We start from the raw sequence: 19,084 nt of genomic DNA on the forward strand, positions 1-19,084 counted from the left end.
GGCAATGAAAACTCATGAAATATATAAAATGGTTTGAAGATATACAAGGATGATGATCAGTCGAACCTCTCACCTGATAGCGAATTTATTCTGGAATGTGTCAAGCAGATAATTGAAGAGCGGTATCTTCATCTCAGACTGCGCTGGAACCAGGTCTTTCTTCTCGACCATTGGCTAAAAACAAAATATAATTTCAAATTCATTCGAAATGTGACGTCACATCACACATCTTGGTCACTCTACGCCCCCAAGTTCTATGACAGCACAAACGTCAGTTTCCTCGAACAACTGTTCAACATCAAAAACATTGAACTTGAGACTGATTTACTAACCGTAGTGACAGCGTCAGCAAATTCATCGTCAGTGGAGGGCCAGCGCTCGCAGAGACCACTGTTCTCTTTGAGAGTCACGCCCATCTGTTGTAGACTCTCTAGTTCTAAGCCCATCCTGTATAATGCAATATATCAGGTCAAACATATAGTTTAAATTATCAGTTTGAATGGATAATTGGTAGTAAAATTTGTAGGGACATTACAACAGGACTATTACCCAAGTCATAGTTAGCGGTTCTCACAAACTCAAACAAAATATTAAATAAATAAAAAAACCTATTGGAATTAAAACTCAAATTAAAGAAATATACATTATCTCTGACGCTTATAAAGCTCGATCTTGATTTCTTCTCAAGCAGCAGAATTGAGTTAATTCAATTTCAATAATCTATACATATAACAAATCTGTAAAAAAACTGTGTCTGTACATTGAATATATTTAAAAAATAATAATTGGGTGAGGTTTAGAACCAGTAATGGAGCACAAATCCAAAAAAAAAAATTCTGTCTGTTTGTTTGTACACGCTAATCTTCCGAACTACTGAACGGATTTCAATGATTTTTTCTTTGTTGTATCAGTATTAAGCTTGGTCAACATATAGGCTATAATTTATGTTTGAAACTTGAAGACCTGATGCAGAACTCCAACAGACCAACAAAACTATAAGAGATACAAAAATGGTGCCATGGCAAAAATTGTTTCATGTGATGAGCATTTTCAGCTGAGATAATAAATTTTAAGATCTGGAACACCTGATGTGGAACCCCAAGAGCCCAGCTTCTCTGTACCATATACAGGTATAACGTTTTAGCAAAAGTTGTTCAATTTGATAAGCACTTTCTATTGACTTATACAAATTGAAGATCTAAAACACCTGATGTGGAACTCCAGGGGCCCAGCTAGACTATAGCATATAGAGGTATGACGTTTTAGCAAAAGTTGTTCAATCTGATAAGCACTCTCTGTTGTCTTATAGAAAAGAAGAAAAGAAAAGAAAATCCATTTATTTCGAACACACGAATGACGCAAGAAACAAATAAATAAATATGGCACAAAACAAACAAACAATGAACATAAAAAGAAAAAAATGCTGCGATTGCGTCACTCGTGCGTGAAAGGGACAGCGCTCAGCATAAATGCTGTGTCTCGCGCACGCAGGCACGAGACAACAGCGCTGGTTTTCAGCGCTGACCCACCACGCGTCCTAGTCGGAACTACAAGACTTAAACGCTGTTTCGGCATAAATACACTAAATAAATAAATACATATATATATATAAGTAATGTAAATTTAAACAGTTACAAGAACGATGTAAACTAATTAATCAGAAGAACACAAACTAAAAACAAAATATAACACAATAAGAGAATATCAGACATAGGACATAGACAAAAAAAAGAGCGAAAAAATTAAAATAGTCGACCAATGAGCGTCTCGAACCAAAGACAGCGCGGTAAGTGTCATGTGTCAAAGATCAGGTCAAAGAGTAAAATAATACTATGGAAAAAGAGAGCCCTCTCGCGCAGTTTTTATGCAAGCAACTTTGAAGCGCCATCTGGAGTTTGCGACCAGAAGTATATGACGTGTGCTATACATACGTATACGTACCTATATATATTTATAAACATAAGCATAGTTCCCAATATACCCGTTCGCCGGTAACAAGTTATGTTTATTTTTCTTGTTGTTATGCTTTGAAATACATTACAACAGGAAAATTAAACAAAATACTTTTTACTGGAAAGCAGGTCTACTAGAATCAAATATTTATTTGCTAGGAATTACACAAAAATGACCAAAATACACAGACAAGCGTACGCGCAAGTTATGATGGCGGTCATCTTGTGAAGTATATTGTGTTACTATTACCAATTAACAAAAAGGTCAGATAGGTTCTCAGATTGAGAATTTTTAAAAACAAAGTAGAATTCGTAATTTAAATCATCTTCTAATTATTGAAATACTCTCGTATTTTTGTATAAAAAGGTAAAATAATTAATTTTCAATCTACTTACAGAGACATCTATCGTGAAATAGTTAGCAATATGGCATGTTTTCACGTTTCATTTATAAGATGGCGCTACTTTCTTTACGACAACGCTCAGTCAAGGAAACTGTCCCCCCCCTGGATCAGGTTAACCCGGCCAATTACATGTGAGATATGTTATTATGCAATATTATGTGTATCAAGTGATGTAATAGTGTAATATGTGTTATTGTGTTGTATAATTGTGAGTGGATATGAATATACTATTAGTGTGGTGTGGGACGACCAAATTATAGGAATCCGGTAGCATAGATGATGACCATGCGAAGCAGTGTGTGTAATGCGGTTTGTTCCCACTAGTTCTACTGCTTAGTTCTACCGTAGAACTAGTGGGAACTTTTTTTCCCACTAGTTCTACTAATTGAGGTGTAACAAAATAGTAGAACTAGTGGGAATTATGGTTTTTATTGGTATTCCCACTAGTTCCACTGAACATTTGCAGTAGAACTAATGGGACATTTTGTTCTACTAGATAGAAGAAGTACAGTCGACGCGCCTGGGTGACATCTCGCCGTGTCCGTGGCCCGTGGTTATCTGTAGTTGTGATTTTTATCAGAGCTCAAAATCGATATAAAAGAGATATAAAAGTACTAGGACAGCAGAAATGAAGAGGAGCTAGGTGGTGTTTAAAATCAGACATTGATATTTATCTACAACACTGCTAATGCTAATTAAAAGACATTGTTTATAATAATACACATTGAATAGAATGTAAGTATACAATAACGCAAAAATAACTTTGAAGAGACTGGCTATTTGAACTGCAGCCCTATGATTTAGGCAAAAAAATCTATACTAATATTATAAAGCTGAAGAGTTTGTTTGTTTATTTGAACGCGCTAATCTCAGGAACTACTGGTCCGATTTGAAAATTTCTTTCAGTGTTAGATAGCCCATTTATCGAGGAAGGCTATAGGCTACTTTTTATCCCGGTACGGGAAGTAGTTCCCACGGGATGCGGGTGAAACCGCTGGCAGAAGCTAGTATCAAACAAAAATAATCGTTTTAAAAAACACACTTAAAAAATTACAAAATAATTCGGACATTTACCGTCGTACCACAAAAACTTTTAATAGTCTGTTGAACACTTGTCTAAAAATGTCAAACGACGTTCAACTAAGGTCCCTTTTGTAGCCACACTATTTTTAGACAAATGTTCAACAGATGTTTAACTTTTGTATTAAGACTGTTAGTTCCAAACATAACACTCACATCAAACTAACAAAATCAAAAATCAAAATCAAAAAATCAAAAATCATTTATTCAAACTTGGCTGCAAGACAGCACTTTTTGAACGTCAGGAATTTACAATAGACAGCCCCCAAAACGCCCACCCTTCACCACTTCCTATGTGTTTTTGCTGGAAAGAAGAAGTGGCGCAACAAACTCCCCAGCAACACATGTCTGTCTGTCTGTAGGTTAGAAGAACCTTTTAACTAAACTAACTTTAGTGTGTTTTTTTTAATCAATGTGTCAAACACCACCACAATGGTGGTTTTTAAAAATCAAAAGAACAAAAAGATTAACTAGCTCCTCTTCATTTCTGCTATCCTAGTACTTATATAAAGAAAAACATTAGATTTTTGTTGAAAGTAATGAAAAAAATCTAAGTTATTCTGACTGCTATCGATTTTGAGCCCTAAAAAAAATCACAACTATCGGCTGTCAACTGTACTTCTTCTGTCTAGTAGAACAAAATTATGTCCCATTAGTTCTACTGCCAATGTTCAGTGGAACTAGTGGGAATACCAATAAACTCCATAATTCCCACTAGTTCTACTATTTTGTTACACCTCAAATAGTAGAACTAGTGGGAAAAAAAGTTCCCATTAGTTCTACGGTAGAACTAAGCAGTAGAACTAGTGGGAACAAACCTGTAATGCGTTTCAAGGACAATCCGAGGTAACTAAAAATTGAAATAATTCGAAATAGTGAGAAGCAATGTCAAAAAAAAAATGATAAAAATAAAAAAATTGATAAATAAAGTAATATAGAATTGAAATTAAATTAAAGAAATTATTACAGGTCCAGAAATGACAATGCTTCGTATGTATATGAAGTGAAGCAGACAGGAGGCAGCAAAACCGCACCACTACATTGCCGGGGATCCCAGCAAGGGCTGTGGGCCATAGCTCTGAGGTATGCAACTAAATTCCTTTATTATAGGGATAATTGTACTTGTAATAATTTGTTTTTTAGTTGGAATTTAAACGTTTTGATTGTTTTCAGGCCCCTTAAAGGTGGTGGGAGGTCATTCCAGCAGTGTGTGGCTGCAAATTTGAAGCTGCCCCTAAAAGCTGCAGTTTTGTGAGAAGGAACCTTCAGCGGAGCAACTATGGAGCGAAGACTATGTCCGTAACATGTTTCCTTCCATATGAGTTTTTCATATAAATATTGTGGCTTGTGGGTTGAAGTGATTCCAAACATTAGGCTAGCAAGATGTAGTTTACGCCTGGCAGCCATTTTTAGCATTTTAATTTCGTTGGTGTATGGTGTAACATGGTGTCTGCGAGGGACTTTAATGCAGAATCTGACACAGGCATTCTGAACCCGCTGTATCAACCTATCTGTCCTAGCAAGCAGACAAGGCCCATATACAGTATCACAGTAATTTAGCTTAGATAGGACTAGAGTGTCAACAAGTCGTTTCCTAAGAGGTAGGCTAAGAAAATTACGGATACCATATAGTACCTTCAGTCTGTAGAAACAGTTTCTAACTGTATTATTTATGTGAGCCTCGAAGTGCAGCTCCGGATCCAAGATTAGGCCCAGACTACACGCTTGTTCTACCCGTTCAATTTTTTCCCCATTAATGACTATCTCAGGCTTGGCAGTTAATATATTAGTGACCTGTTTTTTTGTTCCTAGCACCATAAACTTGGACTTAAGGGGGTTAAGCAGCAAACAATTCCCCTCCGACCAAGTCACTATCCTCTGCAGATCCTCATTTATCCTTTGAACTGCAGCTACCACATTATCCCTCTTGAAGGATGTATACAGCTGAATATCATCTGCATACATGTGATATCTGCAGCTCATAAGGGATTTAGCTACATCAGCGCTAAAGAGGATGTACAATAATGGGCCCAATATCGAACCCTGTGGAACTCCTCTAGTCACCGGGAGTGGAAGGGATGAGATGGTAGTACCGTCCTCTTTGTGGATTTGCACGAGCTGGGACCTGTCCGTGAGATAGCTACTAAACCAGTCCACCGCAGCACCATCAAAACCATAGTAAGTTAACTTGGACAGCAGTAGACTGGTATTAATAGCGTCAAAAGCACGTGAAAAGTCCAGCAAGACAAGGATTGACCCCTCCCCCCGGTCGCGTGCCTCCAGAATATTACCCACTACATCCATCAACGCAGTTGCAGTCCCTCTACCCTTGCGGAATCCTGACTGTAACTCGGGTAATATGTTGTTTGCCTCCAGGTATTCTATTACCTGGAGGTATACCACACGCTCTAGAATTTTAGACAGGCAGGGCAGGATGCTTATAGGTCTAAGGTCTTTCATATTTACAGGGTCACTTATTTTGGGAATAGGGCAAACAATAGCACGTCTCCAAAGGCTGGGGAATGTATGAGTTTCTATGGACTTGTTGATGATATCAGTGATGACTTGCAGGGTGTTTGACAGTGTGAGTGTCAACATGTCCAGACTGATACCATCAACACCCAGAGCTTTTGACCCCAGACTCTTGATTATCCCCAAAACAGTCTCCGGATTGGTACCAGAAAGGGAGAACCTGGCTGAACTATACCTACGCGAATTAAAGTAGTTGTTCAATGAGATATTGTCGCTACAATTCCCTGGTACAGTCAAGAATGCCGCATTTATACTATCCGGATTATCAAAATGACTTGGCAGCCGCTTATCTTTATGGTCAGGAAGAACATCTGATTTTAAATTTTGCCATAATAGTTTGGGATCTTTACTTAGCTCATTGATGTTTTTTGTAAAATATGCGGTCTTTTCCCTCACTAAAGCGGCTGCTGACTCATGCTTTAGATCCAGATAGTACTGCCTGTGGTGTGGGAGCTTTGTTTCGCGACTTCTCTGTCTAGCTTCATCTCGAAGCTTGAACATTAGACGAATATTGTCGGTAATCCACGGTGTAGGCCGCTTATAATAGGTCTTTGTCTTCATAGGGGCATGGAGATCGAAAAGTTGAGTTATGTAGGAGTTAAATGTTTGAACCATAGCATCAACGTCATCCAAGGTTCCAATATCAGACCATGGTATCGCGTTCAGGTCTTGCTTAAAATAATCTGGCAAGATGTCATCGAGAGGACGAAACCTAACAATCCTTGGTTTACACTTTGGTTTCCTGAAAACTGATTCACAAGTGATGAAGGCATGATGACCAAGCTCACTGATATGGTTCACTTCGACATTTCGTATGAGAGCATCAGTGCATATAATGTCGATCAATGAGCAACTGTCGTTCACAAAATGTGTGGCTGTTGTGACAGATTGAACCAGATTAAAATTGCCGAAAAATCCCATTAGCTGCCTAGTCTTTGAACTATTAGAATTTAGAAGGTTGACGTTTAAGTCACCTAATAATATGACATTGTCATATGGGCCTAAGGCGCTAATACTGGCAGTTATGGCACCGAGGAATAGTTCCAGGTCCTGCCAGGGCGGGCGGTACGCGGTCCCTATAAGAAGCCTGTTTTTGTTAACTGTGAGGCCCAGCCAGAGTTGCTCGACAGTCGAGTGCTCAGGATGAGCCTTGACTCTTGCGTTTATACCATTTCTTATATAAAAAGCCACACCCCCGCCACGCCCTCCTCGTACAGAAACAGGTCGTGGTATATGTTTGAATTTGTACCCGGGGATACTAGGAGCGCGGTCCTCTTCCCCACTGCGTAACCATGTCTCATTGATAGCCATGATGTCCACAGAGTGGTTACCCATGGCGATCAAGAACTCGTCCTGTTTAGTCCCCAGAGATCCCGCATTAAACAGACCAAACTTAATGTATTTACTGGGAGCCATAGATACTATTAGGTGCAAGCATTACAAGTGTGAGAGTGTAGGCATAGTACCAGCCTATAAAGTAGTGTGTCGATGTAAAGTGTAGGTTTATATGTGAAATATATATAATTTGAAAGTGGTTGGGGTTAAAAGAATATATGATATGTATATAATTAGAATTAGGTTTAAATGTAAATTGTACATATAATGTAAATAAATAATTTTTAGCAGATAAGTGATGAGACATTTGTATTGAGTAAATTTCGCGTGCGTGCAGTCTATGGTTGAGGACGGTGCAAAAAAGGTCATAACAATCATTTTGCCAGTTTAAATATAAACAAATAATTACTCGAAGGTAGATTTTACTTAAGCTAGGCTGTTTAATTTTCAGAGCCGAAGACTCGGGATAAGTCCCCCTCCGTGCGGATCCTCTGCGCCTTGTCCCCCGGCGCCTTCCTGACGAGGATGCGACCCTGCTTGGTCCAGACAAACTTCCAGCCAAGAGCGCTGGCCGCTTCCCGTGCTTGACGAAATAACAAGCGGTTAACTTTAGTCAACCGCTCGTTTAAGAAGAACCGCTGCGCCGGCCCGGGCATGCCGAGATCCGTCGTAGTTGCGCCTCGTCGCACTCGCGCGCTCGCCATAAGCTGGTCACGCAGGTCTCGGCGAGCAAGGCGCACGACTATCGGCCGCGGGCGTGATATGGTTGGTCCCGCTGAGTTCGTCGCGTTGAGCTGCCTGCCACCTACACGCTCTGCACTGACGATATCTCGATCTTCCAGGCTGATCCCTAACTTGTGACCTAAGGCTTTGATTAAATGGGTAGGGTTTTCCGCTTGTTCCTCCGGCAAGTTGGACACCTCTATATCATTAGCAAGAAGCTCCTGGTCCCTATCATTGAGCTCCCGCCTCAGCTCCTCCACTAATTCGCCTACGTTGTCGGAGTTCGTGGGCCTCGAGGTAGCACGCTGTTCAAGTGCGTCTACCCTGGCCTCTAGACCGTCGACGCGCGCGCTGCAGCAGTTCAAGGTGGACTTAAGCTCCGACATTTCCACCTCCATTTCTCTCCTAAACACCTGTATCTCCGCACGAACCGCTCTCAGCTCGTGAAGGATTACGTGCAGGTCATTGCTAGGTACAGGTGACAACTCACGAATGGTGGTGGTGGCGGCATTGAGCGACGTTGCGTTTTTGCTAGGTGAGCTGGAGTCCAGGATCGAAATTCCTGCGACATCGCTTGGAGAACTATGTGTGGGGCCTCTGACAGGGGTATCGTTTCTGTTGTCCCTAACAATGTTTTTCTTACACTCGAGACATCGCCAAGTGGGAGGAACGGAGGCTTTTGTAGTGAATCCTCCACATGTTCTACAGTAGAGAACCTTGCATTTCCCACACCTAGCGCCATCTACCGACGAGGTATAACGAGAGCAACCTCCACATTTGATACCCGGCATCGTTGGTGACTGTGACAGTTCAAGTATCACAAGTGGTTCCGGTCCGACTCACTAGATGGCGATGTTGGTGATCCACTAGACAGATCAATAAGCAGCTTGTCACCACGAGACAGATGGCACTGCAGTTAGTGATGGGCGATTGCACTTTGTTATAGTCTGTGGCAACGATGTCAAAACTCACGTCCAGCAAACCAAATTAATTATTTTGGCGGGTAACCGTATAACTTTGTACCAAAAACCGTATTTTAATTTGTTGATTTACAGCCCAAGGCCGCACTATTTCACTCTCACTACAAACTATGTATAGCTGACTGACACAATGTAAACAATAAAAAGTTTTTGATGCACTTTGACTTTTAATTCAATTTATAATAGGGAATCGTCCTGCAAGTGACTTAGCCGAAACAGCTGTCAGCTGTCAGCTGTGAAAATTTATAAAAATTGAAGATGTTAAAACACCTGATGTGGAACTCCAGGAGCCCAGCTAGACTACAGCATATGAAGATATGACGTTTTAGCAAAAGTGGTTCAATCTGATAAGCACTCTCTATTGACGTATAAACATCGAAGAACTGGAACACCTGATGTGGAACTTCAAGAGCAGTACTACACTTGAAATGTATATGGGGTATATATATCTTATAAATAGGTATGGTGAATCAAAAAAAGTAATTAGTCCGTCTTTTAGATAACCCTAAAATAATGGACATGTATTTTTCTTTTTTCTCTCTCACAAACAAATAATAACGAAGATACAACAACGCTTGAATTTCGTGTTAAGTCACTGCTTAGTACAAATTTTACATACCTAGACGTGGCGTCACGAGCCCCCACTCTCCGACTTTGTTGCGTTATATCTCATTATTATTTTGTATGTCTCTTCCAGACTTTGGGACTACAGAGTTCCGAATTTTTGGGAGGCAAACGTGGGGCCGAAGCCAACACGCTGAAGCCCTTTTGAGACAACTTTAATGAAATGGAGGAAAACTACTTGGGCTATTGTGATGGGATGTTAGTGGATGACAATGTATTAGGTACGTGTAAGAATGGCAGGTGGAGACTCGCCACCTCACTTACTGGGCCCCCGGGAACCAGTCACTGAATAGCAACAAGAGGGCAACAGGGACATGAGCGACTGAAGGGTGAGGATACCTCGGCGGACTTTAAACGCAGATCACGTGCTCCCTGTGCTTACCATGAGGCACCTACCCTCCGAGCAGGGCTGCTAATCCTGCTCTAGCGACTCCACTCCGGACGGCCAAGCCAAGCAAGAGGCGTGAGACCTACCCCCGTCATGGTTCACTCCGACCGGCCGGATATGGGGCCATGGGAGACAGTATACTCTCCCTGGAGAACTCAGTATATATAACCTCGCGGGGTCGCTACTCCCCGTCATCAGCCTCAGATGTCCTGCGGTGCCTATATCTCATTATTATTGTCGTTATTATCTCAAGAGCCTTTGTCCCAATTATGTTAGGGTCGACTTCCAGTCACGATGCAACTGAGTACCAGTGTTTTACAAGGAGCGACTGCCTATTTGACCTCCACAACCCGGTTACCCGCTTTTTCCAACACCCCTTGGTAAGACTTACTGGCTTCTGACTACCCATAACGACTGCCAAGAATATTCAATGACAGCCGGAACCTACAGTTTAACATCCCCTCCAAATAACGGGCATTGGTATCCAAAATATACGTAGAAAGTACATACGAACTTAGAAAAGTTGCATTGGCAGGCACTTGCCAGACCTGGAATCAAAGACGCACGCTCATACTTGAGAGATTGGTTCTCTACCCACTAAACCACCACGACTTCCACTAAGTCACCACGACTTTGTCATCGATTTAATGTTTTTTTACGTAATAATACGTGTAATATTTTTGCCACACACAACTTAAATGCGGACCAATTAGAATCACTACTTTTATCCCTATGGTCACGTCTATTGCCGTTCAGTTCTCAGCGTTTTGTTTAGTCTGCTGTGCTTTTGCCGATAAAGTACAAAAATTAAATATATGGAACGTTTCTAATGGTTATGCGTATTCCGTTGTTTCAAGTCAACGGGCCCTTAAAATTCAATATCAGACTATTCAGATCTTTGATTTTGCTGACCCTGTAGTCGCTGGCATAAGGGACAGGATCCGCGTACGAAGTCGCGGGCAGAAGCTAGTCTTTCTAATAAAAATCCTCATTGAAATCCTTAGATAGTCTCTACTAGAGCAGAAAATTATCCTGAAAATCTTACCTGGCACGCAATATATCCTCAATATTATCAGCCTGCGTATAAGTCAACGCTGCGGCATACAGCTGCCGCCTAGTGGCCGTGTCCGCGTGCGCATGCGCAGTCCGCGCCACGTGCGCCAGCAGCGGCGCGGCGGGCGCGTGGCGCAGCGTGGCCAGGCGCCGCGCCAGCTCCACGCTCGCGCCGCTGCCGGCCGCGCCACCCGCGCCGCCGGCTTCTCCGGCCGCGCAGGCGTATGATCCTGCTAGTTGGAGGACTTGACCTTCCCTGGATATGAAAGTAAGTTTTATATTTCGAAGAGCTTTGGACTAGTGCATACCAATTTTTTACCGACTTAAAAATGGAGGTTCTCAGTTTCACCAGTACTTTCAGTAATGTATTTACATGTGCGTTTGGTTCAACTAATTTTGAAGCGATCTCCAGCATAATATGTGTTAGACTTAGGAGAAGGATTAAATATTGAAGTTGGTTAATAATTTTTTTGTATTTTTTTTTAACTAGCCCAGAAATACACAACTAAACTTAAAGCCACCAGGCATTCTCTACCCGGTCAACTATCGTATATTGATGGTAAAAAAATTAAAACTGGTCAAAAAGGAAAAAAGAGATCTAATTTACTATAGAAACATACCTGGCTATTTCGTCGTCTCCGGCGATTCTCAATAAAGCTGCCAGCTTTAACAGTTTATGACTAGCCAGATATGCATTAGGATCCAACATCAAACACGCTTCTATTAGCGACATCCTATCCTCACAGATGCGAACTGAAACAAAATATATAATAATTTATTTTTAAGAAGACATACTTTTATACAATTGGATATAAAAAGTCTTACCTTGTACAGGAACAACGCCAACATTGAAACTGTGTAATATTTGTAACGAATTTATTAAATCCAACTCCTGCCTTATTTCAGCATTATCATCCTTAATAAGTGTTAAACAGCATCTAGAACAATTACAAAGGTTAAGAACCCACGAAACAGTCAACCAAGTAACTTTGGTAACCAGCAATCCAGGTTTAGTACGAATGTTGGTATCTAGGGTAAATTCTCTACAGACTCAGCATGTAGAGACAGCATAAAGGAACTATATTTGCAACACATTGGATCAAATATTGGCCCAACATACGTCAAACTAGCTCAAGCTACTTCATACATCAATTCAAAATCAAACCTACTTTGAGTCACATAGAAAAAAAAAACAATAGTTATTTGTTATACAAGAGTGCAAAGTAGCTTTTTAACCGCGGGCTCAATTTTGATGACCGAGCAAGCGAAGGATTCTAAAATTGAAACACGAGCGTAGCGAGTGTTTCAATAATTAGAATCCTGAGCGACAGCGAGGGAATCAAAAGAGCACAAGGTGAAAAATCTTTGCACTCGAGTGCAACACGTAACTTTTCATCCCACCTCATCGAGGAAATTACTAAATGCAAAAAAAAACAAACAAAATGGCGCGCACATATGAGTATCAAATTAAAAAGAAGTACCTATTAAAGTTCATTTATTTGAAAACTCTGTTTAAAAATTAAACGAGGTTAAAAATCTATGTAAAAACAATAATAAAAATTACTTAATTGAATAATTATTTTAAGCAGTATTTTATTTGTTTAATATGAATTTGTTTGAAAAATCTTACCAAGATTGTCATAAATGGAGTGTTGCACACGATGCTCTAAATTCAAATCACTTTGCCGCTCTAGAGGATAAAAACGGCTTTTGCGCTCAGATATCAAAGGGTAAAACTACTCTTTCCGAGATGGTGAGATGAAAATGAGCTTTTTCAATTCTACAAAACATTTCAAAATTCGAACACGTACTTGGCCAGTTCCAACCCCGGATCGATCAAGCTATTGGCCGAGTTGAAGTACTCCATAGCAGCCGCCGACACTAGCGCCACACTCCTCGGGTAGTTCACTTGAGTCGACATGCGGCGTCCGTCCGCGGTGCATGTCAGTACTTCGCTCGCTAGCTTGATGCTGGGCGCGTCGCCTGATGTTAGGAGGGCTAGGGCGTAGATCTGGATGAAAATAAAGACAGAAAAAATACTTATCGATGTAGCAAACACCTACTACAACAGTCACAGAGATCATATATAGGGAATAATGATCATTAATCATCATGTCTTTCCCTGCATTGCAAAGGCATTCTTGTGCAAAGAAAGCTAGAAATAGGCAGGCAGCATGGTGTTAGCAAACTCTTTGGAAAGTTGTGCTCTTAGGATGCCCTCGTTTGTCAGGGGTGCTAAAAACAGCCTTAGATTGTTATCGCTTTTGTTATTACTGTATTTTTATGTTTATTTATCCCAAATAAGATCAGACAGACGACCAATACATGTACCTTAATATATAATCAATAGTTACCTCATAGCACTGGTCTTTAGAAATACATTCGAACAATGTGGACTGCAGTTCCAGAATATCTTTGAGCAACTTCTCCCAATCCTGTGGCAATGGTTTTTCTTCCCTGTAACAATGTTTTATTTTTGATGAATCAGTAAAAATATGGCCTATATTATATGTGCAACGAAAGAACCCATTTTCTCAGACTGTATCAAAAGTACACGACTTTTTGGTGAGATAATCATCTTCATTTAAACATTATTTATATTTAACGAAGGCAATAGGTTTCTCGTAGCATATTACAATCGAGAACATTGAAGATCAAAACACGACATACTCGTATTACTAACTACAAACCGCATCTATCAAAAAATCGCACGTGAACATAGACAAATGGATGCTCCTCGAAGGGCGTAACATGCGATGATTACATTAATAGGCTGAAAAAAAAAAAAACATAAAAAGTACACTTTGCACAATATGGCACCCAAAATATATTCAAGTACGTTACAAAATATGCTTCAAGTCCAATACGACCTGTGGTTGTATCCTCAGACATTTCATTGGATATTAACACAGCTTATAAATACAACACACGTGTAACGATTAAGGCTTAAAACATTTACATTAAAATGTAAAAATACATTTTCCAAATGAAATATTTTGTGGAGTAAAAATGAAATATCTTGATATGTATGAAGGATCATTCAAGTTCAAAGGATATTCGTTCAGTAAATAAAGTTGTAACCGTGTGTATAAGTTGTACAGTAATAATTACACAATAAATACATTAAAAATACTTTAGATTGTCGTCTCATTAAAAAATACAATAATCTGAATTGAAGAACCTCCTTCTTTTTGGGAAGTCAGTTTAAAACAAATATTCTTTGCATACAATGTTTTATATCTTCCTTTACTTTGACACATATTGAAATACATAGAGAATAGACATTACTTGACTAACTACTAAACATGGAGACATTCAAAAGTTCAACATAAATAAAAAAATATCATCAACATCTATTGTAACCCATTTCATGCGAAAAAATAAATCAAATTCCTTCTTAGACCGGCAACAGACTTGTAACACACCACAAGCTGCGCACAATTCTCAACGCTCATTGGTCGGATTTCATTCCGTGAGCCGACAATTCGAATATCAACCAATCATGTCGTCGTCGTGTGGTACAAGTGTGTTGTGTACCTTTACGATACTTACCTGACTGGCGGTGGGAACAGTCGAGGTATTATTTCGTGTACGTACGGTCGGTCCGCGCGTACGTAACGCCGGATACGGAAAGGATATCTGTCGATCACGCTTTTTATGTAAGCCTACATAATCTTTTAAATTATGAAGTTATTATATGGGTGACGATAGTTGTTGGGCTATTTAGGTACATAAATATAGAGCAGTAACTTATTGAAATGGAGGTTAGATGGATTTTGTGTGTTATTAACAGCATTACATAAAGTGGTATTTACAGTTAGTTGCTTATACTAGGTATTTAGCTATTTACACGAGGTACAGTCAAATATTATCCAGTCTTCTATTACTTGAAAATAATTTCAAAACAGTAACACCCCTTTGCGAGTATCGATGGATCTAAAAATCCATTTCATCCATAGCGCTGAGTGTAAGTCCAGTTTTCAGAGAATAGAAAATGACACAGACAGGGTACTGAAAATTTAAAAAGTTAAACTAAAGTACGATTTATAATTACTTACCCCAGCGCAAGTGTCCTAGAAACTTTAGTCAGCAAGTTGTAAACTGACTGTGGTTCTTCCTTTAGCTCCCTTAATTCTCTCGGCGGTACTTTGACTCCCCTCCAAGCTAAGCGGCTACTAGCAGAAACTAAACGCTCCACTTCCTTCACGCGACGAACTAATTCACTGCCACTTATACTGCCGTCACTGTAAAAATAATTTTGGAATTATCAGCCGTTTTTATGATGATGTGAAATATTACAGTAGTAGACATAGGTGAGGGTTTTTATCAAATACCAATTATTTAGTAAAATAGTGGCTTGCAGCCTTTTTATGCTTCAACGACTATAAATCTCATACTATATCAACTACATACATTTTTTAATTGTTTTGAATAAAATAATCATACTAATTCAAATGTTATACATAATTCCAGCAAAATCCAAAAGTATTTTATGTGGACGACTTCATCACTACCTATAAACAGCGAGCAATTTGTCTTGATCTATATTATTTTGAGTAATTATATGATATTGAATGCTTACCTCTCCTTCAGCAGCGTATCAAGCAAGTCACAAGCTTTATCCAGCTGTTCTGTACCAGTGTGAGCGAATAGACAACGCTCTACCAACTCTAGATGAGTTCGGACATCCAGCTCGAACTCGCTCGGAGATTGTAGCACCTATTAAAAATAAAAATTATTGATATATTACTGAACTTCGACCCAAATTTATTGCATATAATATGTAAATGATACCACAGTGAGAGAAAACCAGGAGAAACTAACGTCAATTGCTGTCACCTTGGTAGCTATCGTCACTACAATCCCATGTTACTGGGGAATTTATTGCGCTGCTTCCCAGCAAAAACACATAGGAAGTGTTCAAGAGCATTTTTTTGGACTGCCGTATGTAATATATTCTTTTTAAATTGCTGTTTCTAAACCTATTTTGAATAAATGTTTTTTTTTTTCGTCGCAGACAATCAGGCAAAACTTTTCGACTAGACCTTGCTAGGCAGTAGAACTGTAGTCTGAGCTCAAATTACTGAACTACAGGCTAAAGATAACTTACAAGTAATATAGAAGATAGATCCTCAATACTGATGCTCTCGAGGTACTCGATGAGGCCAGTAATGCATGCGTCGTTACGTTTCGACAAGTTCTCGCAACGCTTTAGAAACGGTATCACAAACTGCTTCAAGTCTGATACGAACGTTAACGGTGTTGACTGAGGAAAACAGAAATATTATTAACTTGCAATTTAACTAAGAAAATATACACAAAAATATCAAACATTATAGTTCGGCCATTCAGAGAATGCGTTCCTGACACGTCGCGATTGAACTGACGACGTAACTTTGCAATGGCGTTGCAGTTACGATAAAAATATTTTTGCTGGTTGTTTACCGTTTTAACAATTGAGGAGCATTAAAACAACATTATTATATCAATAATCAATGAATGTTATTACGTCGTCAGTTCAATCGCGACGTGTCAGGAACGCATTCTCTGAATGGCCGAACTATAATTGGTCATATAAATAAAATTAACAAAATACAGGAGGTAACAATAGTAACTGCAATAGTAACTTACCATCTTCATCAAAATAGTGCACGTCTCCAAAATAGACATCTTCTGAACCTGATCCAGAGTCACCCCCTCAATATTGATATCATATATCAGAACGTCTAACGTCAGCAAATGGAACATGATATCATCCAGCCCTTCCACTCCTCCCCCTATGGTCGCAAGTGTGACGAGAGTGAGAGCGTGTGAGACGAGTCCACTCCGCTCTTCTATCTCTCGCGCTCTCTTGTCGTACCATTTGACGATGTCGTCTGAAGCGGAGGGTATGACTCCTGCTGTTTCGATTTCGGGAGTCGAATCTTCTGACCAGTTTGAGCTCCAAATCGACCTGATTAAATATTTTTTATGTTAAGTAGGTTTATATGTTTTTTATAAGTTCGGGGATAAATGGCAATAGGGCCATGTAATGATGTTTCAAAATGACATGAGTTCAACAGTAGCGTAACCGAGGTGTTGTAATTTTTTAATTAATTATCATTCCGAACTATATTGATCCATAATAAATAGTAACACAAAGGCGAGGTTAAAATATAATTAAATATTTATACCTGAATATTTCCTTCCTACACCAATCTTCCTCCGGCAGACACGGCGGCACTTTAACCGGGGACCTCTTATCGAACCACTCGAAAGGATGCCTTGTAGGTAACAAATGCTGATACTCCAAAGGATTAATCGTCTCTGGCAGCTTTTCTAACACTGCCAACTGCATGGCAACAGTTTTGACGTGCGGCCATAGACAAGTGAGGGCCTCTATCCGGCCTTCTTTGGCAATCTCCATGGCACTGTGAACGACGCTATTGCTTCGGAGACGGTCGTACTCGTCTTTTATGTACGTTGATTTCTCGCATTTTAGTATTGACTGGAAATGTTTGAGAGTGTTAATGGTCGGTTTTGGAAATATTAGTAGATTTTTCATAATAAATAATGGACTATATAGGAGTAACAGCCAGTTTCTTCATCAAAAGTTAAAGCCAAAGTAAAAATCAAAGTAATGTCTAAAGTAAAAGTAACGGTCAAATTCAATTTTTCTATTAGTTTTGCTGTCACTCTAGCCTTGAAAAAACGTATTTGACCGTTACTTTTACTTTAGACATTACTTTAACTTTAACTTTTGATGAAGAAACTGGCCGTAAATAAGGTAAGATCATAAGAGAGTATATAGAGGGGGTAAATACGAACTCTGATAAGGGAGATCTTGAAGTACACAGGGGGAGTACATACATAAGTGAGTACACGTAGGCGCGTATATAAGAGATTACATTATGATAGGCTAGGGTAGGGCATAAAAAGAAGCAATAAGTGTAACGTCACAAGCAAATTAGGTTTGTAGACCCACAGTACCCACTACGGTAGTTCCACCATTGTGTGCTCGGGGGTCATAAGTTAGGGGGTCTATTTATATAGATAGTACATACCTCATAGAGCTTGAGCCTCTCCTTGTAGAACAGCATGACGTGCCTGCAGCGCAGCAGCTCGCTGGTGTACGCGTTCAGGTGTTCCAGCGCGATGTGCTCGGGGTCCATCAGGGGGTCTATTTGTTCCTTATTTATTTCTGTTAACACCAAAAGCCATTAACTATTAAAAGTGCAATAAGAAAATAACTCTGCTTTTGATAATGCAACGTCACAGCAAATTGACAGCTTGATAGATATAGCTGAAATTGATAAAACGAAAACTTTATAAAGAATCGGAAAGAATTAATATGGATAAGATCTTTTCAAATGGCTGTCACCTCTGGTCATCATCATCATTATCATCATCCTCCGAGCCTTTTCCCAACTATGTTGAGGTCGGCTCTGGTATGGCTCTAATATTGTAAAAAAAAATTGAGGTAAAATACTTAAAATTATTGTCTCGTTATTCTTACCATCCAAAATAGTTTGGTCGGTTAATTCCAGTCCAAACTGGAGCAGTTCCTTAGCAGCGGGTAATGTCTCCGGTAGCCTGTCCACACACTGGTGGACTGCCCAGATCTTCTTCGATACTTTGCTCTGAAAACAGAAAAATAAACATCACAACCAAGGCTGCAAAAGCAGGCCCAATTGCAACACGAAACTTTTTTTGGAATTCTAACGACTAAACGATACGAATATGGCTAAATATCCACATTCATTAAATTCAGGTATATGTATAAGTGTAAGTGTACTATACCCACTGGGGAGGAGAGAACCTGTGTGTACATGGGGGAAGTACCTAAGGGAATACATAGGTTAGTAAGACTAAACAGGCATGGCAAAACCACATGATTGTCATTACACAGATAGACGACGTGTGGACATCCGTAGTTTTTTTGAATGTTCGAGCAGTGTATAGTCTGTTTTTTAATCTCGTAGACTAAATTGACACTTGCAAAATGTCAAACTTTCTAATAATTTTGCTAGCTCT

General features: G+C 39.6%; 1 protein-coding gene and 1 long non-coding RNA gene across 3 annotated transcripts in view; one reads left to right on the forward strand and one right to left on the reverse strand.

Annotated features, from left to right (window-relative positions):
• Positions 1-19,084, reverse strand: part of LOC124629745 (NBAS subunit of NRZ tethering complex-like) — a 35,137-nt gene that overhangs the window by 9,349 nt on the left and 6,704 nt on the right. For both annotated transcript variants that reach the window (XM_047163281.1, XM_047163288.1), the window contains 14 exons: positions 18,567-18,690; positions 18,115-18,251; positions 17,245-17,558; positions 16,703-17,024; positions 16,182-16,337; positions 15,654-15,790; positions 15,130-15,315; positions 13,426-13,528; positions 12,883-13,082; positions 11,897-12,009; positions 11,692-11,824; positions 11,064-11,327; positions 333-447; positions 74-174 (listed from right to left, as the gene is read on the reverse strand). In XM_047163281.1, coding sequence (XP_047019237.1) covers positions 74-174; positions 333-447; positions 11,064-11,327; positions 11,692-11,824; positions 11,897-12,009; positions 12,883-13,082; positions 13,426-13,528; positions 15,130-15,315; positions 15,654-15,790; positions 16,182-16,337; positions 16,703-17,024; positions 17,245-17,558; positions 18,115-18,251; positions 18,567-18,690 — 2,405 coding nt within the window. The remainder of the gene's footprint in view (positions 1-73; positions 175-332; positions 448-11,063; positions 11,328-11,691; positions 11,825-11,896; positions 12,010-12,882; positions 13,083-13,425; positions 13,529-15,129; positions 15,316-15,653; positions 15,791-16,181; positions 16,338-16,702; positions 17,025-17,244; positions 17,559-18,114; positions 18,252-18,566; positions 18,691-19,084) is intronic.
• On the forward strand, positions 4,203-9,164 carry LOC124629796. The gene is made up of 4 exons (XR_006984332.1): positions 4,203-4,282; positions 4,406-4,519; positions 4,610-4,731; positions 7,755-9,164. It is a non-coding gene; the product is annotated as an uncharacterized LOC124629796 (long non-coding RNA).

Source organism: Helicoverpa zea, chromosome 1, assembly GCF_022581195.2.
Source record: "Helicoverpa zea isolate HzStark_Cry1AcR chromosome 1, ilHelZeax1.1, whole genome shotgun sequence".
NCBI lineage: Eukaryota > Metazoa > Arthropoda > Insecta > Lepidoptera > Noctuidae > Helicoverpa > Helicoverpa zea.